Here is a 25,622-nt window from a genome sequence, read left to right as displayed (position 1 = left end):
ACACCCCCTACGGAAGAGCAGCCCAACAGCATTATGAGTAGAACGCTTCATCAACATGCCTTCCACCTGAGGTCTGATTGCATGGGAACTCTGCTGTCACTCCCGTGATGCTTCCCTGCAGAATGATGGTGCTGAAATGCTTCTTCTGCTCACCTTTCATGGGGGAAAAGATGGGAATTAAAGTTTAACAGCTAGCAGAGGAAAAAGATTCATCTGCGACTATCGGGGATCACAACAGTCAAACACTAAGTGAAGCAGTGCTGATGGAAGAGGCTTGATCATAGAGATGTGCTGGACTTCCTGCGCTTTCGCGTGTGAGACTTAACGGCGTGAAGCTGCACCGTGTCTGGATGCTGCTTACTAGCTGATTACAGTGGAGCTTGAAGCTTTCTGTGGGAACTCACCCTGCTGCTTGTGTGTGTGTCTTCTGTTTTGATTAGACCTTCAGGGGAGCTTGTTTCCGAACACCACATAGCGTTTGTCTGTACACTTATAAATAGGTTAGAGACACTGAGGAATGCTCCCCCCCCAGCCAACCCACCACTGCATTCACTGGAATTTTTGTAGCATCTGTCGGTATCCTTCAGAAACCAGCAAAGGCGGATCTGTGTCAGACCGAGGCTGGACTGGGCTTGGAGAGGCCCAGTGCCTTTTGACGTGGAGCCACTGGCAGCATATTGCAGGTATCAGGTACAATGACTCAGAGCAAACCTCTGAGCTTCCTGAATGGGAATCGCGGCATTAACCAGCTGCCGGCGGGATTAACAGACAGACGCACTCATTAAAATTACAGTGTCACATGAAAGACGGACATATTTTCTGCCATGTTTTTTATTCTCTTTAATAACCAGCATTTTTTGTGTCTGATGAAACCTTGGATTGTTTAAATATATTTGGTTTCACTGTCAAAAAGAGCCATGAATCTCACTGGACTGACCTGGGAGAAGGACGGGGAGCCCAGGGCCCCATAGACTTTCTCACTTTGCCGGGAAGGACCTCCGACAGACTGGGAAAAGCTGTGGGGGGAGGGCGTGGGGGGAGCAAGGCCTGGTCTGCCGTGGTGTTTTCTCTTCCTCTGAGACAGTTTCCCGTTTAAATCGCAGCAGTTCTCTGGTTTTCCGATTTCCCAGATTCCCTCCATCTCTACATCATGGTCCTCCTTCGCCTTGGGCTTCCTGTTCCCTTAAAACAGTGAAAGTCATGTCAGGAAGGCAGACAAAGGCTCGTCCAGGGTTGCTGCAGGGCCAGGCGGGAACGTTACCGCAGCAAACAAACATCTGCACAGCCTTTCACCAGGCCATCCTGCGACGTGAGGCTTTGGAATCAGCAATACCGATATCCACGATAACCTGAGTCACCGACCCTTCATGCCATTAACTACAAATAGGTCACGCTATACGAACAGACCATTTCAGGAACATGGTGGACCTTAGACAAGCACATTGAGCCTTGCTGTAATAACACCACACATTTCATAATTACCTTCACCTAACTTCCCATCCAGTAGGCACAATAACTCAATAAAGGACAAAAGCCTCCTTTATTCAGTCAGACAGCTGGGCTGTACGTGATTCAGTAGATGCGACAATAAAGGCTGGAAAATGTAACTGGCCGTCCATCTGCCAGGTCAGTGTGCTTATGGAGCCTTTCACTGTACTACAGGCAGCACAGTCACCTCTCTGGAAATGACCGGCACTCAGAGGGCCAGGGGAGGGATAAAAACCAAACTGCACCCCAGGGTCTCAAATTAAATTCATTTAATGTCAGGAGGAGCAGGATCCAATGCTGTTTATCGGCCGGATCCAGCCTTAGGGAACACTCTCTGCCGGGGGGGGGGGGCACACCGCTCCTGAACACACGCTGCCGGGGGAGAGGAGGGGGGCACACCGCTCCTGAACACACGCTGGCGGGGGGGGTCTCTGTTTGCTGCAAACTGTTCAGTTGGCCTCATCCAGATGTTTCTCCAAGCTCTGTGAAAAATGCCATGAAAGCTGGGGGGGGGGGGGGGGCACACCAGAGGCAGCTTGTCACCCAATACTGGTGTCTTTTCTCCTAGAGCGATGCTTGAAAATCTCCCCAGTGTTCGCGTTATGCGGTTCAGGAAGCACTGTAACCTCCAGCGTCCCCTTGTCATCACTCCTGCCTGTCATTATCACAGGCGCAGGCTTAGCAGATCTGTTTCCATGGGGACCGCTACAGACGGACTGATCTCAAGTCGAGAACGGACTGACAAGCCGAGCTCTCGGACGGCGTTACGCGGCAATAAGGGAACCACTGCGGTGGCAGATCACGGAGAACCGATTCTGGGTGTATGAAGGGAGATGAAACAATCATTATCCTCTAAAGATCGGCATCCAAAATCGGGCAGGTTGCTGTCGCCAGGCCATGTATGGGGGGTGGGGGGCTGTGACCTTCAGGTCTGAGAGAACAAGTTACAAAAACAGGCAGCATGTATCTACAAGAACATTGCCATGTCTGTTCGGAGGAGCTGATGTGTGCTGGTGGCTCTGTGAATCCCTCCAGTCGGAGAGCGGCATTATGTTATTCGGTTTAAGGACAATGCTGGCGTGAGCAGAAGACGCGCCTGTCCTCACGTTTCCTTTCGTTTTCTGCTTACACCGCCCTCGCTGCGGCTTCTTAAGACTCCTGTTCCCAGAGCCCGGAACAATCCCCTGGTGTACATGACGTCCATGTTCGTTCAAGGCGCGTAATGAATTAAGATAAAGGCGAATGCAGAGAGAATGAGGCGAGGGCCTTGGCGGGGCTCCCGGGCACGGGGGGTTCCTAGGCAGGGGGGGGTCTGCAGCGGGGGGGGGGGGGGGCTCCCGAGCAGGGCGGCACATGCCCTTATCAGCTTAGCAGCCAGGCTGGGAAAGAGGCAGCAACTCGGCGAGAGAATGATCACATTACACAGGTAATAGTACCACAAATGGTCAGAGAGATATTTAATCAGGACTCATTTGCAGGCCGGGGTGGGGGGGTGAGTTCTATGAAGACGGAAGTAATGTGCCCAAGCGGGTCTTACGGGATCGGCGTCACATGGCCAGACTGTGAGGAATACCCTCCTACACTGGTAATTAACTTCCAGCCATATGATTTATTGGTGCGTAGGGACCATGGGGAGGGGGGGGGCATTTCAGCTCCCATGGTGATTCTGCAGCCCCACCCCCACACCGCCCATGGATCCGCCGTTAGCGGGAAGCCCGCTGTCTTGGCTGATAACAACATGCAACATTTATGAAGGAGGGAAGGGATTGGGCAGAATCACAATCACAGCACAGTGCCGGAGCAAATCAGCAAGCTGGGTGCTCATTAGAATGGCCTGTGTGTGTGCGTGTGTGTGTGTGTGTGTGTGTGTGTGTGTGTGAGTGTTGGTGTGTGTGTGAGAGAGAGAGAGTGAGAGAGAGAGGTAGGTACACTTTACTGGTCTGCAGGGGGGACATTATTTCACTGCAGCCGGTCTGGGTAAGAAGGTCAAATAACCACACAACAGTAACTACAACCTACCTATAATCAGTAAGTATAGTGAATACAGTACAATAAGACAAATACCAAATTTACTGTAATAGCAGAAATGCAGACCGCAGCCGCTATGGAGGCGGATGGCGGAGCCCTGGAAGGGGCCCCACTGATCTGGCCCCCAGCTGGCTGTGTGTGTGCTTCTGTATACTGCATGCTATACTGGGTTTGAAACGCAAACTTTTCCCCAGTATTTTCTTGGAACCCGCTACCGCTTTGGGCTGCTCAGTGCCACCCCAACCTCTCTGTCTCTACACCATGGTCATCATCTTCCCCCATCAGCTGTCATGGATCTGTGGGTCTGATTGGCTGAAGCCGTTACCCCACCTACCCCCCTCCCCCAACTTATCTTTGTTTCAGAGTCTGTGTCGCACAATATTACGAGGCATATCGGTGAAAGGACTGCACCTGTGAGGCAGAGAAGCAGCTATTGTACCCTAGGGCCAGGTACTTAGCCAAAGTGCCTTCATGAAGAACACCCAGCAGAGTAGGAGGTGTCACACTTCCAGCGAGAAGGCAGACGAAGGACCTGCCGAGCAGGGAGATGCCCATGTGCGTTTTCTGTCAGGCATCTCTACAGGCACCTCGACGGGTCCCCATCGCAAAACCAGAGGCTTAGTGCCTCTGTTCCTTAGAGGAAGGCGTACAGAGCTTTCACACCGCGCAAACTTGAGCTGCTGAGTCCGTGCCAATATTAGCAAGGCGCGCAATTAAGGCTGGATCAGCCATTTTTTCATTAAGGATACAACTAACGATGTAATGATGCAGTTTAGCAAAAGCCCCCGGGAAGCTGACAGAGGTGCCTGTTTCATTGGACCGAGGACTGAATCTACGGCTTGTTATTTCCAGCCATAGATTTTCTCCTGAGAGGCTCATCCTGTAGCTTATGCAACATTATACTCAGTTACGCAGCTTAAAGTCTGACGAATAAACACTAGCATCTCGTCCTAATGCACAATTTCAGGGTTTCTGCCGAGAATGAGCGCCCCACCCCCAAGCACAGATCTCTGGGTGTCTGCGTTTCGAGGGGGGGGCGTTTCCGTCACTCACTGAGCATGAGAGTGTGTGAGTGACATATGCTTCTGAATCGGGCTGAAGTGCGAGCGAGGCCGGCATTCTCAGCCTCACGTCTCGGGGCTGGTGGCGTGAGTCATCGTGTTGAAATTCAGACAGGATTGGTGGCGATGACATGGCGCGGCACCCACCAATGGCGATGCGGCATTCTGACAGGCAGCCTCCACTGCAACAAGTGCGGCCGTGTACTCCCGGAGGACTGAGACTGACTGGGAAGGGAAAACAATGACTGCGCATTATGATCTGAAGGCGAGCCGTTTTAATTGAAAGGAAAGTTACTGGTGTGACTCAGAACTCAGGAAAAAAGTGCCGAATGTAAATATATCACCTTGTTTTGTGACTGTCTAGTGATGAAGCAAGTAGAATTTTATGCAGTAAATAAGGGAGAGCAGCGAAGTGTGTCCTGAGAGCGTGCTGAGGCATATCTAACACCCCACATCACCTCCCTCTGTATTGGCCACCTGCCACCTGCTCTGTGCTGTGTGGCACCTCAAGCTTTTGAATCCAGGATGACGAAGACCCCCCTTCCCTCTGATTTCAGGGCTTCTTTCTGGCTTCCCAGGAGTAACCGCCAGCCCCCTCAGGAGGTGGATGGCATCAGGTCACAGTCACTCACATGATGTCAGCCTCGGGACCCTCAAAGTCCCCGGGGCCATCAAAGCAAACATACATCGGCTTCCCCTGATACATTCCCGCGTAGCAGCCGCTGCCTTCTCCTGCCCCCCACGTCTGGGGAGCCCGCAGAGATCCTCTGTCCGTCAGCGTGAGCCAAAGCTCCCAGCTGGAATTTAATTAACGGTAAAGTGAACAGGTGGACAACAGCTCACCGTTTCTGCACTGCTTGCCATCTTCCGCTGACGGTCGTTAACCGAGGCTTTGGGGAGTGAGGTGAGATCCTGTCCATGATGCCGTCAGCTTTGTGGAGAACATCATGCAGGCAGCATCGAGATGTCCTGAGACTGTCCTACTGCTGAAGCTGAAGATGAACAGCTTCACGGGGCAGAAACCGCCTGTTCTGTGAGCTTCTTGTCATGAGAACCATGAGAGTCATAAAAGCACCGTCTCTCTCTAGCACTGGTGATTATCTGCTTCCTCTCTGCTTCAGAACCCTCCGGAAGTGCATAATTATGAATGTGCATCCTCACTCAGCCAGCGATTTAGGAATGAACATACATAATGCGTACAGAGACCAGTCTGGTTACTGGTTCAGGATGAACCTACACAATGTGTACAGAGACCAGTCTGGTTACTCGTTCAGGATGAACTTACACAATGCGTACAGGGACCAGTCTGGTTACTGGTTCAGGAGGTACACAGCTTAATAATAAATGAAGCAAAGAAGAGGACAGACTGCATGTGCATTATTCAATGCGTTAGGATGTTAAAAACCATAAGGTAAGTGAAGGGCTCAGAGAGGCGTCAGAAGGAGCTGTTGTTAGAGTGATTTCAAGTGCCCCGGAGGGACAGGGGCCTTAAAGAATTTGGAATACAATTGGATTGGTCTGGACTGGAGGCCCAGTATGATATGCTTTCATAATGTCACCTCTGCCAATACAAAACTCTGAGCAGAGGCTGCCTTTAGTGCACTGGGAGTCAGGGTTTCTGCAATTAAACATGCTTTGCAGTTACCTGGCATTCGCTGCTCTCCATCCTCATTCATGGCTGTAGGCAGCTGCATGCCATACATCAGTGTTTCCCCTTTGGGTCCTCGGGGACCCACAGCCGGTCCGTGTTTTTGCTCCCTCCGTGCGCTCTAATAGACAGTCCACATTTTCGCTCCCCCCAGCTCCTGGTAGATAAATGGGGGTTTAGTCCAAGTCTGGCAGGCCTGAGACTTAGAAGAAGTCTTTAGTTAACTATTACAGAAAGTCAGCAAGAAAAAGCTGCTTGGTTTAAGGCTGGTAGAACGGAGTTTATTAATCAGGAATTAGGTGAGCCCAAAAAAGGTCCAACTGCATTTCCTCTCTGCAGGGATTGCAGCACTGTGGCACAAACCATGGAAAAACCAGCAAGCTATAAAAGGGCGAGCTTTCTCAGTCCCAATTCAGGCGCGCTACGTAGCAGAAACCAATTAACAGTTAACATCTGCTGTTTCTGCATTAAAAAATCAAACCGCACATTTGCTTGAGACGACAGATGTATAAACTTATACATGAAGTTTACTCGCTCTAATTTGTAGGTCTGTGGAACATCTGGGGAAGTCAAAACAGTAACTTAGAGGATGAGCAAATCTGTGGGGATGCTATTTGTGTGAAAGAATGTCTTCAGAGGAAGAATATCCATTTTTGTGGTTAACGCACAGCTTTTGTCTGGGTGGGGGGTAATGAAATGAAAATGATACATATTCAGGATTTGGACTTGAAGGAATTTCTCCCCTGTGAACCCCCCCTGTGCATTACCAAGTTGGTACGCTCCTGGCAGGGACCCTGCTGGTGTCACTGAGCTGTGTGAGAGATGCCTTTTTATACTCCCGTGATGGCGATGATTTTCCACCCATCTGTCTTTTATTACTGGAAGCTAGGGGGCGATAGAGGGTCAGCGCCAGAGCCTACATCTGCCCTGCCCAGGTGTGCTGAGTGCCCCCTGACTCCTGCTTGCACACTCTGCTATGCTAATTACACAGCATCAGTTGCGGAGAGGAGGTCATGAGGTCAGGCGCGGTATGGACTGCCTTCAGCGTCATCAGTACAGCCTCATCTGTGTCTTTGGGCTGCATATTGCACGGTGACTATCTTTTGTTAGCATAGATTTGATTGGTTTAAGCACAGATTTTACCTTGCAGAGCACTAAGGATTTAGGTCCTCAGAAATCACCTGGGAGACAGGATAGCTAATACTGCATTACGTACATTTGGTAATGCTTTACATTAACTGCACCTATATAATACATTCGTAATACATTAATAATACATTCATAGAACATTTATAAGCAGCATGTAAGTATACCTTCAAATCCTAACATACTTTAACACCTTTAATATACATTAATAACAAGTATTATGTAATAATAACAAACATTATAATCATATAATAATATGCAATAATGTTTGCTATTAAGGTACATTGAAGTTGTTAAGGTATGTTAAGATATTAAGGTATGTTAGGATGTTAAGGTATATTGAAGCTGTTAAGGTATATTAGGATGTTAAGGTATACTTACACGCTGCTTATGAATGTTCTATGTATGCATTATGAAGGTGCAGTAACTTTGCCTTTTATTAATATAGGGGGTTCTTTTGTCCAAACTGAGGAAAGCTTGGGGTCAGAGACCAGGGTCAGACAGATCCTGGGGCAGCTGGGATTAAGAGGTTTGTTCAGCCACTTGTGGGGTTTGAACCTACAACCATCTGGGAACATATCCATAACCCGCTGAACAACTCACCATTCACATATTGCATATTTAATAACGATATTATAGAATTAATCCAATGATACATATTTAATAAAAGGCATTCATTAGCAGAAGAAATGAAAATGAAAAGTCGGTATTGTGAGAAGCTTTGTGAGGAGTTCACTGGAAGGAGAAACCCAGTATGATCTAAACAGCAGACTGGTGCCAGCGGCAGTGTAGTCAGACACAGATGGCACAGAGGGCCAGTTAGACAGCAGGACCCAAATCCCAGATCATCATCTGCTGTGCCCTGACTCAAAGAAAGCAAGGATCAGCGAGCTGTTTCTGTGACTCACGGACGGACCAGCCTGTCCATTCAGCTCATGGGAGTTATATTTACAAAGAAATGTTCTGAGGGCAGAACGAAAAATGATTGGTTCAAAGAGATAACCAATCAGATTGCAGAGGAGCCGGGTCTAAGCAACTAGAGGAAGCAGGACCAACCAATCAGATTTCTTGGACCCATATCCTCTGCATGACGAGCGTGTAATGGCTGCCAGAGGAGGCAGGCTGTGACCCAAGATCCACACTGTCAGAATGGGTGGGGGGGGTGGGGCATACACGTCAACCTAGCTGGAGAGAAAGCAGTCAGAGGGTTGATTATAAACCTGTATAACTTGGTGAAAATCCATGAGACCTGACACCTGTAGCCCAGTGGGGCCAGTGTGTCACCCTTTACCTCCGACTGCGTTACTCTCTGTGTTTTCTCCCTGTGTGTCGAGACCCTCACTCCGCCAAGGCAGCTCAGCATGCTATGATCGCCTTGGAGAATAGCAGGGAAGCCCACGAACGGGACCCCCCCCCAGGCCATATCGCTGGTACATCCCTCCGAGATTCCCCATTAGCAGCAGTCATCCATGAATATGGAGCAGCCGTGAAGATTCCAGATTATCTGCTGGCAATATCATAGAGGCTTAGGACCACCATCCCTCTGCCTCTCCATCCATATTCATGGCATTCTGGGTATTTTTTTCAGTGTTGAGTGGCAGACTCTGCCTTTGCTGCCGACTGACTTTGCCGGCTTCACCAGAGATTCTCCAGACCCAAACCTGCCTTCGGTTTTGTTTTGCCGTGTTCTGCTTTTATTTTTTATAAGTTAAACGATACTGACGGAGGATTCGAATAGTACGAACCTTCGGGGGGAAACTGACAGCCATCTTTGTTTAATTTCCACACAGCTTTGAAATGTAACAGCGTGAGAGAGAGAGAGAGAGAGAGAGAGAGAGAGAGAAAGAGAGAGAGGGTGCGGCATTTCAAACAGAGCAGGAACGCATCTCTCCGTGGAAAATTACCCCGCGTGTAACTTCATGGTGAGACATTTCATAACTGAGCAGATCTGCACTAATGGCTTCCCACCTCTGTCCATCTGCAGGACTATGCAGAGAAAGGAAAGGCTATCACCAAGGCTGTGGAGGACTTGAAGGCTAATTTCTACTGTGAATTATGTGACAAACAGTATCAGAAGCACCAGGAATTTGACAACCACATAAATTCCTATGACCATGCTCACAAGCAGGTAAGCACACGACCGTCCCCAGGATTTACAGGGACAGGGGGGCGGAGTCAGGCCAAGAGGGAGGTTACAACATGCTGGTGACCAGGACTGACCAGACTGCTTCACGTAACAGGCACAGGGCAAAAGGAGCACTAACCCCAGCTGAAAGCTGATTGGCTCCCTTCCCTGCCACTCACCAATTCAAAACATATGATTAGCTAATGGTAAGGTTGGCCCCTTTTTCTGAATTATGGCTCCTCTTATGTTCCCCACCTTTAAAAATCCTAGAATCACCCCTGACTGGAGGTGAGGGTTCCTGTAATCAAACATGCGCTGCAATCGCCTAACACTAACTGCTCTCCCACCTCTTCCACCGTTGCTGTACAACGTTGCTACAGCTACCTGCTGTAGATAAATGTCTGCTTAGTTTGAAGCTGACAGGTTAAAGACTGAGAAGAGGCCCCCGGTTCCACCGGGCACCCTGGGGAACCCTTAAGTCCGTTTGGGACACCTGGCTCTCTGCTCTTCCAGGAACATTGAAAGTTACTACAGATGGTCCCTGCTCACCTATGTCTGGGGGGGGGAGTTCACAGATAAGGATATTTGCATAAAAATGTCCCCTAGGTTTTATAATAAAATCTCTTACAAAAAACAATGTATGACTTACAGTCTGCCTTTAAATTTAGGGAACGTTCACAGGACACATGGCCTTGTGTCGCGGGCTGGACTGGCCCACAGGTGACCCACTGAGAGGCCCAGCCAAACTACTGATATGACTGGAAATGCGACTGGGATGTAATTGTCCATTCATATTTGAGCTGGACTGCAGAGCGGACCTGGGTTTATAAGCAGGACACATAATTGGGCTTTGTTTCCCAGGTTGGACCCCGAATTACACATTAGTTTGTAAACAGACGACATAATTGAACCATAGATTTTTTACTTCTTCACGAACTACAACAAAATAAGACAAATAGCCAGTATAAAGAATATTGTATGGTACACCAAAGATAATAATGAGCGTGATCTTTGCAAATGAGAGAGGTACATGCAGTTCATCACTGAATAATGACCAGCGGTACTGGCCGGTTCCCCCTTCTGTGGGAACGTGGCGGAAAGAAGCAGAGGAGACAGACACACACATAAGCAGGGGGGGGGGGGGGGGGGGGGGGAATACACAAGCAGAACTGCTAATGTGTGTGGATAAGGAGCTGCATAGCAGGCCCCCATGAATGACGCAACTGCCTGTCGCACCTTCACTGTAGACCCTCGTTAGTAAGCTGAACCCAGATATCAGAGTTTAGTTTGTAGGCAGAACACATAATTCGACCTTATTTTGTAAGCTGGACCCAACATTGGACCTTGGTTTGTAAGCAGTCGACACACCTAGACCTTATTTGGTAAGATGGCCCCATCACTGGACCTTAGGTTGTAATCAGGCTACATAATTGGACCTTAGTTTGTAAGCAGGCTACATAATTGGACCTTAGTTTGTAATCAGTTCACATAATTGGACCTTACTTGTAAGTAGGCTATATAACTTGACCTTAGGTTGTAAGAAGGCTAATTATTTTGACCTTAGGTTGTACGATAAACCCAACATTGCACCTAAGTTTGTAAGCAGGCTACATAATTGAACCTTAGGTTGTAAGATGGACCAAATACTGTGCCTCAGTTTATAAATAAGGCTTGGATTCCTGGCCTGGCTCTCAGGAAGTTATTTTATAAGTTATTCCTCTTCCATTTCAAGTTACTCAACTTCTGCACCTTTTCAGAATCTTAGGTAATTTAAATTCTATCAAACTACAGGGGATCCTGTCAGAAAAAAAGAACACATGACAATATACACACCATGGGCAATTAACTGCTCACCACAAACCACTGAACTGTGTTAAACTGACAGGGGGGTAGCAGGGGGGCGGCTGGAGAGAGTCACAGCAAACCGGAAGCTGGGTCAGGACACGTAATAATTCTTTAGGACTCAAGGGTAAATTGCTTTTGTGGCATTATGGAGAAACTGAACTGAACTAAGAGCACAATTTAAGCGAAAGAGGTAGAAACAAACAGAGGAAAAGCAGTCAACTCGCCGTATGGGACTCAGGGGCTGCGGGGCAATCGCAGGTGATTTCTTTTTACACGCCGTTCCTGCTGTGAAAAGCTTCTGGAAGATGAGTCAAGCCGCTGGGAACGACACGTGTGACGGGTCCCCACCTTTTCTCAAGCTTTAAAAAGAACAAAATGCACATTCTGCCTGGTAGCGCCGTAGACACTGAGCCGAATCGCTGTTTACACGCCTATGCAAATGGCCCATCTGCTTGCTCCTCCGTGCTGCCCTCCGAGTCTGCGGGGTGATGATCAGCCGACTTCCTGTCCCTCTGACCCTGCCCCCGACGTTCGGCAAATCCCAACTTCTGTCCAGTTTTAACACCATAACCATTTTACCATTCCAGATGGTAAAAAAAATGATAGTTACTCGGGGGCGCAAACGTGGTTTGGCAGAAGCATTAACGTCCACGACATGGAGTTCATCTCACAATGGAAACTGTAAACTACTGCAACATGCTGAATACCACACCTGCCTGTACTCTTTTACAGCTTTGGGATTTTAATGCGCTTTATGAACCTTTTCACTCACACACACATCTTGTTCCTTTCTCTGGTTAAAATCTACCCCCAATAACGATCTGTTGCAAATTAAATAAATGTATTCACCCCTGGCTTTGCTGAGGACAACATTTATGTGCTAAAAATTACTTATGCTAATACTGAAAATACTGAAATACACACACAGTGTGAGTTTCATTGCTGATGCAAACTGCTTGGCTGATTGGCGCTAGAACTCCGAGGTGTAAAGACCATGCAGAGTGAGACCCCGAAGCCTCCCATCATCTCAGGGTGCCGATGTTTCACTTCTGTGCTTTTCACGTGCATGGTGACCCTGCCCTGTCATTGACTGAAATAATACAGAACCTAATGTTGGTCTATTGCTGCACATCAGAAATTATTTCCCACAGATCACACTGTCTCCGAATTGCTTTCATTGCTGGGAAGCAGAGGCTCAGACTTTCAATGGTTCCTTTTAGCTGCCCGGTGCAATTTTGCTTCTCTGAGACCGAGCCGACATCACAGCGCAGCAGAATCAGCAGAGTTCTCTGTAAAAGCCTGATTTACATTAACACTCGTGCTGTGGACCTTGGCTTCCAGTTTACCTTTAGTTCAGCAAGTTGGAGTCAGGAAACAGAGCACAACTGAACCAAATATTGCGTTATTTTATTCAGGCAGAAATGATGTATGCCTATGGTTAAAGTGGCATTTATACAGAAGCTCATACTAATACCAGTGTCTACCAACCCATCCTGCAAACACGTGCAAGATAAGATAAGATAAGATAAGATCATCCTGGTCTGGATGGTGAGGGGTCCTGAAGTCCATGGAACTCCAGTCCATAGAGGTGAGGTACGTCCTGGACAGGACACCTGCCCATCGCAGGGCACAGACACAATTATGCACTTTGAAAAATTTGCCTCACCGCACATTTTCAGACTGCAGTGTGAAACCCACATGACATGGGAAGGACACACGAACACCTCAGAGCTGAGGTGGGGTTCAAACCCACAACCTGGACGTGTGAGGTCACTGCACCACCCCTACTGTTTTCCATTTACAGAATCAATGATACGTGGCTAAGTGGCAGCAATCCCCAACGAGCGACACTCTACACTACACTGGAGTAACATTAGAGCTTCGGATTGCGATGGCATCGCTAATCTCCCGGACTGAGTGTAAACACAGGAGAGTACTTTCTGACAGAAGTGTTCAGTGAGTGAAGCGGGCGGCTTAATTAGTCTTTATGAGCCATTCACGGCGAGCATCTTCAGAGAAACACGCACGTTCTGTGAACGTAACCGTTCCTGGGGGCTATCGCACAAGCATGTAAAAACACCCCAGACAATTAAGACGGAGTCTAGAACGAGATTCTCACTTATGTATAAATAAAGGCCGCCAAAGAGTGGCATTAGAGCATTTAATTAACATCACTGCCGCTTTTAGAGCGGAAAGAAGAAATTAATAAAGCAGGAGCCTGTCTTCTTACGCTCTCCATTCATGTGCTAATTGGGGCCCGCAAACGAATGGGAGGGAAAGGGGGGAAGTGAGGGTGGTGCCCTGGACCTGCCCCCGAGCAGCTTCCGCCCCAGACCCCCAACCCAGCCGGCCAGGGTGCTCCGCCCCCACTGCTTGCCAGTGACGTGTCGACTCTGGATTCTGGATTTAACATGCTCACACTTTTTTTTTTTTTACCAGTTTTTTCCCCAATGTTTAGATATTTCGAGCTATAAAATCACCCCGAAACGTCAAGTTTGACCCCCAAGGCTGCATATTAACTGCACCTTGATGATGGCTGAAGTAACAGCAGAACCTACTCTACTGAAACTCCACACTGCGGCCCGTTGATCTAACCCTAACCCTCATTAGTCGCTACGCCCCCTGCTGGCCCTGTTTCTTGTTTGTTGATGACAAGTGACAGAACTTGCGAGGCGAGTCCATTAAAAAAGCCGTAATAACAAACAGCATCCTATCCTTCGGCATTTGCCAAACATTTATTATGTATTCAAAATTTGAGAAATACAACCATAAACCTATTCGGGCTGTACGGCGACTGCGTAAGCAGCACCACTGTCGCTCACCTGAGGGGCTGGGGGGTTGGATCTTGTCCCCTTTCTGTCGAGTTTGCCGGTTGTGTGGATTTCAAGCCATCATCCAAAGAGATTTAACTAAACTGGTGTTTGTAAATTGCCCACTGTGTGTATGTGTGTGTGTGTGTGTGTGTGTGTGTGTTCGTGTATTATGTTTATATTACATTGTGGGGACAAACACAGTGTAATAAAAATTTTGATGCAGCGGGGACCATCTTTCAGGTCCCCACAAAGACGGCCCAGAATTTCTAGGTATGCCACTGTCTGTGCTGTGAGGGATGGACCCCCCCATACCCCCCCCCCCCCTCCACCACGGCCCTGTATCAGAACAAGCAGCTGGAAGATGGATGAATGGATATAATTGTTCAGTTATATAAGCATGTAATTGAACATTTTATCTGTGTGTTTCTATGAGAAGTTAAATTAGGGGCTGGGAATGTGAGTGCAGGCCGAAGGCTCAATCTCACACACACAGACACACACACACACACTCACGCTCAGCGTGGGGACGATGCCCCATGTGACACCCGCCTGAGGTGTCTCTGCTCAGGCCTGACAGCCGGCAGCAGAGTGACGGAGTGCCTTCCTCTCTTCCGCCTGAAAGCTCTTTCATCACTCATCCTCTCCGCTCTCGCTCCAAATAAGTTGACAAATGCCACTGACTGACACAGCCGGATGAAGTGAAAATCCCGAATTATTCATCACGCCGTGGCTGCAGGTGATTAATGTCTGCTGAAAAGGCCGTCTTCGGGGGGACCGCGCCACCAGCCGCCTCCGCCTGTGACCCGTATGTACGGCCTGTTTGTCCGTCACGGACATCAACGAGAAAATCTCTGCAGTGAGCCTGGCCAGATGATCGGCCGGATGGTACGGCCCCTTCAAACGGGACCTGACAGCAGACAGTCGGCCTTTGTATTTACAAAATAGAGGAGAGATTAGTCTCGAGGCTGAGGTTTCCATGCGGATAATCTGTCGGCTACACAGCAGATTGGTAGAAAGGCAGCTTTGAGTCGTAATCTACCCAGTAGGACGCCAATCTAACCTCCTTACAGTACATTCCTCCTAAGCTTCCATGGTGGTCAGAGAGCTGCGAGTCTGAATCACATAAAAGGATCGTCAGTTGTGCCCGTCAAAGTTGCTGCGGATTAAGCCGTACACCGAATTCAGAGGTGAAACACGGCCTGCAAAATAAACCCAAAAAACTAGCTGGACCTGTTTCTGCACGAGTTCGGCTTGCGGTACTGGGGAGTCAGTGCTTCAGTAACAGGACAGGAACCAGCAGCTGTGTTTTTTTTGCCCGTTCAAACTGCTGGACAGGTACCAGGAGTAGGCACTGCATCTCACTCTAGGGTAAAGGGCTGAGTGACAGGTCACTCTTCCTTTGGGAAACGCCTTGATGGTTCCTTAAACAAAACCCAAACAAATCTCATTTTGCGGTGGGTTCAGAGAGATGCTTTTATGTGCTGAGAAAGCTGGTTAAACAGGGGGGAATTTGGGGCTCTGCTTTGAGTTTAGCCTACCTGTCTACACTGATGAGAATTCACTTTACATAATTGGAACAGAACCTCTGTGGAGATATTTACATAGCTATCAGCACCGTCGGGATGGGTAACACACTCTTTGATCTCCACGGTACTTCACCGGAGTGGAGAAAATAAGGAGGTGTGTTAATTCTTCCCTGTTCGTCACGTTGGGAGGGGCAGGGGAAACGTTTTCTGCCGGCTGCTGATGTCCCACCCAGGTTCGACAGCCGTGACGGAGCTAGGAAGTATGGTGCCAACCAGAAAAGATCTAGGAGGGGCCGGAATTAATTCTGATATAACTGGGAGTGTAACCGTGTGTTCACAACAGGCAGGAAGCATCTGTAAGCCAGGCCATGAACAGAGATAATGATCCCAGAAATCCTGGGATACGAGGCAGGGGAATCACCCTGGACAGGGGGCTGGTCCGTCGCCGGGTATGAGTGGAATACCTAACTGTGGAGCTGTGCACTTCTGAGCTAAAAAACAAGCAGAGAAACTGAAAGCTGAAAGAAATAAAAATCCGACATAACCTATTGTAGCATTCCTGAGAGCACTGATGATGTTATTAATTAAAGCAACATCGTTAGCCTGTAATTGACCCGTTTGCACATACTGCGTCTACAGAGCTGCCGGAAGCACTGGAGGCGGCATGTGGGGAACATTCCGGAATCCCAGCGGGATGTAGAGATGAATATTAGGTGTGATTAAGTGGGAAATGAGAGGAAATGGAGAAAAGAAACAATCTTTAGTAGGAGACTCTTGCATTTCTGTGCTGACCGTGTCCAGTGGGACCACAGAGCAAAAACAGGCAGAGCGACTGACTGAGCTCACAAACACGATGAACAGAGAACAGAGAACTCGATGTCCACAACCCCCCCCCCCCCCCCTAAAAAAAACACAATCTATGGAATATGGCGCACCTTGGTTACACTGGCCCATATCTCTGAGGCACGGGAGGGCCCCTGAGGAATTAAGCTGATATCAGCTCCAAATCTGGAGACGAGACACTGATGTGGAATTTAAATAACTGACAGTGGATATAAACCACTGCATCAATGCACCCATCCCGGAGACTTACTCTGCCGATACTTCCTGCTGTCACCCTGGAAGTTTTTCTTAAACATTCAGAAAACTCTGCAGTGACCAATAAGATTCCACTGAGAATATTAAAGGCTGGATTACAGACACAGAGCACAATAGAAGTGCATAACTGCACTGTAGCTTCTGTTTACCCCGGCTGATTGAGTTAGTGTGCAGTTTAATTGCCCGCAGTGGAGAAAATAGGAAATTCTGTAACTAATTGAGTTTGTTCATAAGTCATGATGCTAAAGTTCCTTTTATCCCCTTATAAATGACTGGCTTTAAGTTACCATCCTACAAATGACTCGCTTTAAGTTACCATCTTACAAATGACTCATTTAAGCTATCATCTTACAAATTACTCGCTTTAAGTTACCATCTTACAAATGATTCACTTTAAGCTATCATCTTACAAATGACTCGCTTTAAGTTACCATCTTACAAATGATTCACTTTAAGTTACCATCCTACAAATGATTCACTTTAAGTTACCATCCTACAAATGACTCACTTTAAGTTAGCATCTTACAAATGATTTACTTTAAGCTACCATCTTACAAATGACTCATTTAAGCTATCATCTTACAAATGACTCGCTTTAAGTTACCATCTTACAAATGATTCACTTTAAGTTACCATCCTACAAATGACTCACTTTAAGTTAGCATCTTACAAATGATTCACTTTAAGCTACCATCTTACAAATGACTCATTTAAGCTATCATCTTACAAATTACTCGCTTTAAGTTACCATCTTACACATGATTCACTTTAAGTTACCATCCTACAAATGACTCACTTTAAGTTAGCATCTTACAAATGATTCACTTTTAGTTACCATCTTACAAATGACTCATTTAAGCTATCATCTTATAAATGGCTCGCTTTAAGTTACCATCTTACAAATGAGCTGACAGAATCATATTTTTTTTCCAAGAAATAAGCTTACATTTAGTCCACTTAGCATGGCTCTTGGTTGAAATACGGACACGTGAGTCTGTGTTTCCTGTTGTGGCCGCCCTACCTGTGGATATACATGCAGGATTCGGGCCAACAGAGACGTTTCACTGGATTACCGTCAGGCAGCCATGTCTGCTAAGTAATTCAGGGCAGCAAATCTGCTAATCTTAGCTGAAAGGCATGAGGTCACGGTTAGTTAGAGCTGTCAGGGCGCGTGTCATACCTGAGCCTCAGACCACAGCCATCCCACCTCCTGTCGCTCGTCAGCAGGCGAGACTCGAAGGATTCTCAGCAATGCTTTGCGCAAATTTAAGTAATTGCGGCTAATTCCTTAGCGTGACCAGGAGTAGGAAACACGCGGAACTTGTCATATCCAGCTGGACTGCGGCTTCAAAGGAACATGGAGATAGATCCACTCCAGGGAACAGGTGGCAAGAAAAACATGTCTGCATCACCATGGCCCATCATTCTCGGTGAACTAGGGTTGATTCTAGGATTTTTTTTAGCCAATGATATGCTTTGAATTTGTAAGCGACAGGACGGGGGCACTCTGGCAGCCAATTAGCCTGTGCCCCTGTGGCCCCACCCACTGCTGTGAATGAATTTTATTGGTTGAGCTTGGGGAAGCGCACACATGGTCACTCTCAGCCCATTTTCTGTAGTTTGCCGATGAACCATCTGTCCGTTTCTGAGTGTCGGAGCTCGTGTGGTTTGGCCAGGAGGTGGCCGACCCAAGTCGACCAGAGCGATGTGCCTCGAAGGCCCAGAACAGTGCCGCGGCTTCGGAAACCCGCCCCACACTGCCTTGCTGTAGCCTCCAGCTTCCCGCCTCAGCTCAGAATCCCGCTTGACTGATTGTTTCCGGAGCCACACATCGACACGGCCGTCGCTTAACGCCACTTTTCCGTTTGATCTCACGCAATCTCCCGAGCAGCGGGTGTTTTCCTATCAGCCATGCAGCCTGACCCACCGGCCACTCGCCCAAAGCCGGAGAGCAGTGTCAGCACGCCCTTCCTCACAGGGACGCGAAGCTTTCGGGGTTAATAGCTCTCCCTGCCTGAGCTTAGAGAGCTCGAGGGCAAAGACCCGGCCTCAGAGGGACGTGCCAGGAGCCTTGTCTCCTCCCCCTGGGTTCTGGCTCTGTTTATTCTCAAGCTTCTACACGTATGACTTTAGCTGATGCTGAGGTTTTCTGAAGATGAAAGCCACACAGACTGCGTTACGCTCGTAGTGTTACAGTACTGATATATCATACGTACAAGCTGAGCTCCTTTCACTCGAACTACTAACTAGGATTTCTCCTCAGAGGGACAGCCTTGCAGAGGGCCTTTATGGTCCATTAAAGGGCTGATGAGAGGGCAAGCCTGCCTCTGTGCCTCTCTGGGTTAGTCACATCGGGGTTTTATTTTGCTTAACTACTTACTTGGCTGTGTGTGCGGCTGCTGAGTGGTTATAGCTGAGTGCATCTGCTGACCCAGTTCAGGCTGCACTTTGCCCCTGGCTACAACAGAACAGGCTCCCCTGGGGTGTGAACCAGCAGCCTTTCAGATACACACTCTCCTCTGCTGCTGTTAGTACTGCTCCCCCCCCCACCGCCCCACCACCAAATGACAAAGTCAAATACGGACCAGAATCTGCAGGACTTTGATCTGTGAGGCCGATATTCAGAGTTATTCTCCAAAAGTCAGGCTTGGGTGTAGTGTGGTCTAAGCCCAGTAAGGCCTGGGTGTAGTATGGTCTAAGCCCAGTAAAGCCTGGGTGTAGTGTGGTCTAAGCCCAGTAAGGCCTGGGTGTAGTGTGGTCTAAGCCCAGTAAGGCCTGGGGGTAGTGTGGTCTAAGCCCAGTAAGACCTGGGTGTAGTGTGGTCTAAGCCCAGTAAGGCCTGGGTGTAGCACCATTTACCATTTACATACTACATTTAAATCTACACATTAGGATGAGAAAGCAGGATCAGCTAGTCCCTGGAGCAATTAGGGTTAAGAACCTTGCCCAAGTGTCGGCCACAGGATTTGAACCTGCGCCCTCCTCCACAGAGCCTCACACCATAAGGCCTGGGCCTGAGTGAAGCACATCACTGATCCAGGCTCAGAAAATCTCAGCAGATATAAACAGTCTGCTGGCTCCTGTGCTGGTGGATGGTCAGGTGGCCTGGAAGCTTCTGAGAAGTCGCTTGGCCAGAGAAACAGGGCTAACGGCCAGCACTTTGGATAGATGCCATGGGATCTTTAATGAGAGTCATTAATGAGGCAGGACCTCAGTGCAGAGTCTCATCTGAAGGGCTGTGCCTTCAGCAACATAGCATCTCCCTCACTGTGCTCAGCAGTACGTTCATATGAAGTCTGGGGTGGCACACTGCCCCTACTGGACCACCCGGTACCACCAATGGGTTCTAGGGGTCTCCCGGTGCTAAATGAGTCCAGAGCTTCTGATGTCTGAACATGACTGAAAGCTGATCAGACTCCCACCCTGCCTCCCACCCCGCCTCCCTCCTCGCCGCTCTGGCGTCACCAGTCTTCCCATTTAAAAGGCAGAGTGCATAACAGAGGGTTTGTGCTGATCGGGTCACGCCGTTGGCTTGTCGGGGTAATGAAACAGCACCGGCTGCCCGTTATTCCTGCTCTCTTCTCCACAACAGCGTCTATTTTTTTTAAAATCCAGGACAAAAGCTCACACGCAGGAAGAACGTGGTGAAAACAGAACACAGAACACACTAGGCATGACAGATTCTAGTCCCAAGAGGCCGCTGCGTATTCATACTAATGTCATTTAAAAGCAATCTCGTTTTGGTAGAGATTTTATCACGGAGACAGACAGCATCATTATCATTAATCTTGTAATAAGAATTGCTGGGTTTTAGCATCCCAAAATGAGGCAAAACAATGCTAAGAGGGAAATGCCCGTTTGCATACCACTGGTCGCACTTTACCGTCAGGCAGTAACACAGGACAGCCCCAGTGCCATGTTATGTGCTGTTAAATGAGACTGAAGGGGGAGTCTGGGGGCCAGACGTCCAGTGGATTATCACCCCTAATGTGGAAGCTGGGAAGGTGATGGCCTTCGGACTGTTTGGAAGTTTTGAATGCTGAGAGCCGAGTCGCGGGTCCATGGTCCCGCGTCCATGTGACAGGCCCTGTCTCCCCCACAGAGGCTCAAGGAGCTCAAGCAGAGGGAGTTTGCCCGAAACGTGGCCTCCAAATCCTGGAAGGACGAGAGGAAGCAGGAGAGAGCACTGAGACGGCTCCACCAGCTGGCTGAGCTGCGGCAACAGACTGATCGGTGAGCATGGGGGGGCATGCATGGGGCAACTACACCCAGCTGAGGGGCAGGGTCCATGGGGGGGAGTGCATGGGGCAAATACACCCACCCGAGAGACAGGGTTCATGGGGGGCATGCATGGGGCAATTACAACAAGGGAGGGGCAGGGTCCAGTGGGAGGGGAGTGTATAGGGGGGCTCTGAGAAATCAATAAATTAAACCTGTTCCTTTCATAATCTTCATCCTTATGTTCATAACCACAGATTGCCCATGCTCCGTTTAGTGTACAGTAAATCCAGCCCCAGTCTGTAAAGTTTCAAAGTCCATAATAATAAAAAAACAATGCAGTGTTTGGCTTTCAGAATGCGATCTGAACATCTGTCAGTAATTTAATCTGCAGCTAATTCGGGCTCCTGGCTAAATCACAGAGTTATGGATGAGCACAATTAAGCTGCAGCTTTAGAAGGAGGAGTAGGCGGAGGAGGAGGAGGAGGTGGTTTCACGCTGCGTTTATCATCAATGGCTCTTCACTGGGGATCCATCACTGGCTCATGTCCTTGTTTCTGCTTGTACTTGACAGAGGTCCAGGGAAGTACAGATCCCAGCAACATGGCCAACGCCTCTTACCCGGGCGGGAGTTTCGGCTCGGGGCCCGGCACCTCCTCCCAGGCTCCGGGGGGACCTCTGCAGTGGTGACCTCCAGGTTCCCGCCGCCGCAGAGAGAACAGCTGCACAGTCGCAAGAAGCCATCGCAAGGGAGCCGGGATCACAGCGGCCGCAGGTCAGGGGTCTCCTTCTGCTTCTCCAGGAAAACTCAGCTGAAGCTAGAGTCGTCTGCATCGGTCTTCAACGACAGTGTGGAGGAGGCCCCTGGAGACAGGGTGGCACTTTGGAGGCAGAGGCAAGACCCAGAGGCCTTCTGGGCACGGGTGGCATCCCATGGAGATCTCACAACAGACACGGTTGATGGTGGCACCCGGAGAGACCTGATGAGTGGGAAGACGTCATGGGATAGCGAGGGGGAAGGACGGGAGCTCAGCAGGGCCAAAGAGGAGGGCTCCCTCACATCGCCACTCCAGCCCCGAGTAAGGCAGTCAGACAAAAAGCCGAAAGATGCTGACAGGAGGCTCCGTGCCACCTTTGTAGAGAACCCGGCAGAGGTGGGAGGTAGCCCGTCCCAGAGAGTAGGCACTGTGATCCGGGAAACTCTCGGGTCTCGAGAGGGCATGAGAACGCGAGACTTGGGATCGGAGGCTGCCTGTGACCATGGACAGAGATATATCGTGGTCAACACTGACCCAGATAAGAAACAGCTTTTGTTTGTAAATGTTTTGGCCCGAGATGGGGACACCATGTTGAAATGGCCTAAAGAACAAGTCCGGTACACAAAATCGGAGCCCTACATATCCTACAGCTGCAACCCTCTTTACTTCAACCTCGCTCAAAGCAAGAGGAGATTAACTAAAGACATATGTGACATGGTTCCGGGGAATGCTGATGAGTCCAGGGAAAGTAGGGAGGGCCAAAGAGGAGCTTTTCACCTGGAAAACCGTCTTGGAATTTCAAAGCCAAAGAATGAACGGAGTCACATAGAATGTGAAACCCATAATGCGGAGGGTAATGGAAAGCCCGGCGCTCTGTGTACTCAGAATGCTGACTACCAGGTGTCCGTGGGAGACCCAAGTGACAAGTGTGCGGGTACGAAAAGGCTCACACTTAGCAAGAGGAAAAGGCATCTGAAGTTGGCAATGCTGAGCCGAAGGAATATGGTGACGATGAGTGGATCCAAGGCTCTCGCGCACTCACTCTCCACTGCACCGAACGCAAAGGAAATGCATCGGGTTCCAGCAACAGCAGCACTAGGCCCCGTGGGCAAATCCTCTCCCCACCCTGCTCACTCCTCTGCCAGGCAGAATCGGTTCAAGCTCCATGGCAGTCGCTCTGCGGCACAATCCAGCTCCACATGGGTGACAGAGACCTCTGACCTGTGTTCCGACGATGAGGGGCCACTGTACCGGGCCAGGAGATGGCCGTCCTCTACTGGGTCATCTCCTGGTTTGTCACTGAAGAGAAGAAGTGGCAGCAGGCCGGATGAGAGCTGCAGCGATGATAGCTTAGTCCATAAGAGGAGGCGTCCCGTCACACAGGTAGAGCGAAGTGAAAGACAGGGGTGGTGCAGGGAGGAGAGGAGCTCCAGCACATGTAGCAGCACGGACACCTCCGAACTGAGCTGGGGCAGCCCAGGACGCCTACAGGCCCAGCCCAGACCCCGAGGCAGAGCCCACAGCTTCGAGGAACCCCAGCCAGTGAGGTCTTCCAAGGGAAATTCCAATTTGGTCTCCCGGGGAACGTCCCGTCTTGTCAAGCTTGCCTCCGTTGTGAGGAAAATAACCAGAGACCAGCCTCATTTGCTGAGGGCAGATGAAAAGGACCACGCTGCTGCTTCAAATGCCAATCAGGCCGAAGAGTTAGAGGACAGGCCTGCAGAGGATACAAACCCCACGAGGAAAAAGATGAATACCGCCATGTGGTTACCTCTGATAGGAAAGCTGCCCGCTGTCAGGAGGAGAGCCAAGAAGGAGAGATGTGAGCTCAGCCAGGGCAGTGCAGAGCCCCGGGTCGTCCCGGACCAACCGGAGGAGGGCCCAGCTCCATCTCCTCTGGATTGTTCAGGGAGACTTGTCTGCCCCCGATCCCCAGCCCAGACAGAGACCAGCACAGCATCCTGGTCTGCAGAACACCCCTTTAGCAGTGATGCGTATCTCAGACAGCCGCTGGAGTCCAGCAGGCCCCAGAAGAGCTTCTCCCCGCCTCTGGCCGAGCAGCCAATCACCTTCTCTGCAGATGAGATCGACAAGTACAAACAGCTTCAGCTCCAAGCCCAGTGGCATGTGCAGCAGCAGCAGCAGCAGCAGCATGCCAAGGCCGTCCCTGCGGTGCCACCGGAGCCGCCCAGTGCTGCCCCGGTGCCTGCCTTCCACCGGCTGCCTCTCCCACCGCAGATGCCAGTCACTGGCCTCGCTCACACACTGCTTCCCCACCGGGCTTTGGCCGCATTCGCCTCCTCCCTGGCCCAGCCACTTGCACCGCTAACGCCCCTGCACCCACTCCCCCAGCCCCGCCTCGCACCCATCCAGCTGCCCACGGTCACACCCGCTCTCTTCCCCGCCCACCCCACGACCCTCCTGGCTGGCCCCCCTCTCCATCTGATCCCCACAGCCACCTTCCGCCCCACACACCTGACCCTCCATCCGGTCCCAGCCGGCTCCCTCCTTCCAGCCCTGCTGGCTCCTAGCCCTTTGGCCCACGCCAGCTCCACCCTACACCTGCACCCTCTACTGCAACCTCTGTTTCCAGGCCAGAACCTCCAGCCACACTCCAGACCTTCCACATAGACAGACCGGCCTCCATCCACACTGTGAAGAACGGAGGCCAATCAGGTCGATAAGACAGGAGCAGACACATGGTTGGATCATTTTACAGGACAACAGAGCTGAGCATAAATCATGCTACACAACAGCAGGAACATGTTTAGATCATGTTACAGGACAGCAGACATGGTTAGATTATCTCACATGACAGCAGAGACATACTTAGAATATGTTACACGACAGCTCGGATCAGAAAGACAGCAGTCAGTTCCAGTGTGGTCCAGGCTATAGCTGTCCTTTCACTTCACTGTGTCTCACAGTGACAGTGCTCAGTTAACTGGGAAACATAACAAAGTTTCTCAGAGTGCATTTCCCTGCAGTCAGCATCATCCACTCACTGCCTTCACCGGAATTTAATTTTAAGCCATAAATTACACTTCAGCCTTCCATGGGCACCGTCTCACTGTTAATCGAATGCCTAAAACCATCTCACTACCGAAACAGCGTAATTAGCCTTTGAAGTCGATCCTCCACATGTTGTTCTGCCTTGTGTTGGCGGAGGGGAGAGTGTAAACTTGCCGGGACTGAATGAGATCATGCGGATTACAGCTGTATCATAATCTGCCCACACTCACGTGGAAGAGGAGCTTAAAACGGCCCTTTGCTGCCTCACTATACAGTTGTGAAGAGGAGAGGTAGGGGCTGAGAACGGCCCTTTGCTGCCTCACTGTACAGTGGTGAAGTGGAGAGGTAGGGGCTGAGAACGGCCCTTTGCTGCCTCACTGTACAGTGGTGAAGTGGAGAGGTAGGGGCTGAGAACGGCCCTTTGCTGCCTCACTGTACAGTGGTGAAGTGGAGAGGTAGGGGCTGAGAATGGCCCTTTGCTGCCTCACTGTACAGTGGTGAAGTGGAGAGGTAGGGGCTGAGAACGGCCCTTTGCTGCCTCACTGTACAGTTGTGTTGAGTGAGTCTGAGCGGTGCATCACTCATAGGCCTTAAGGCCTAATTGTAGCTACTCCCATGCACGAATGGAAAAGTAGGGAAACGCAATAATATTTTTGAAGATATTTAAAGTATGACTTGAACTGTATTTCTGTACTGTACTTTGTAATGTAAATAAAAACCATTTGCTGAGGTAAGGCACACAGACCTGTACATGACTGTACAATACCCTTTGGAAACTGATTTTTTTGTTTACTGTTATTTTTGCCAAATTTGTCAGTACCTGGCGTGTGTGTGTAACATATGGTGATAAAAGCAT

The 25,622-nt window shown here is 49.6% G+C and overlaps 1 protein-coding gene across 1 annotated transcript in view; it reads left to right on the top strand.

The window, feature by feature from the left end:
- LOC125748859 (G patch domain-containing protein 8) overlaps nucleotides 1-25,178 on the top strand; it is an 82,228-nt gene extending 57,050 nt beyond the window's left edge. Inside the window, exons 2-4 of the mRNA XM_049025517.1 lie at nucleotides 9,356-9,499; nucleotides 20,881-21,011; nucleotides 21,571-25,178. Of these exons, the coding sequence (XP_048881474.1) occupies nucleotides 9,356-9,499; nucleotides 20,881-21,011; nucleotides 21,571-24,385 (3,090 nt within the window). The 3' untranslated portion in view covers nucleotides 24,386-25,178. The remainder of the gene's footprint in view (nucleotides 1-9,355; nucleotides 9,500-20,880; nucleotides 21,012-21,570) is intronic.
- Nucleotides 25,179-25,622: the final 444 nt, after the last annotated feature.

Source organism: Brienomyrus brachyistius, chromosome 9 (genome assembly GCF_023856365.1).
Source record: "Brienomyrus brachyistius isolate T26 chromosome 9, BBRACH_0.4, whole genome shotgun sequence".
In the NCBI taxonomy this organism is placed as follows: domain Eukaryota; kingdom Metazoa; phylum Chordata; class Actinopteri; order Osteoglossiformes; family Mormyridae; genus Brienomyrus; species Brienomyrus brachyistius.
Note: the sequence above shows the minus strand (reverse complement) of the source record. Positions and strands in the feature narration are given on the sequence as shown.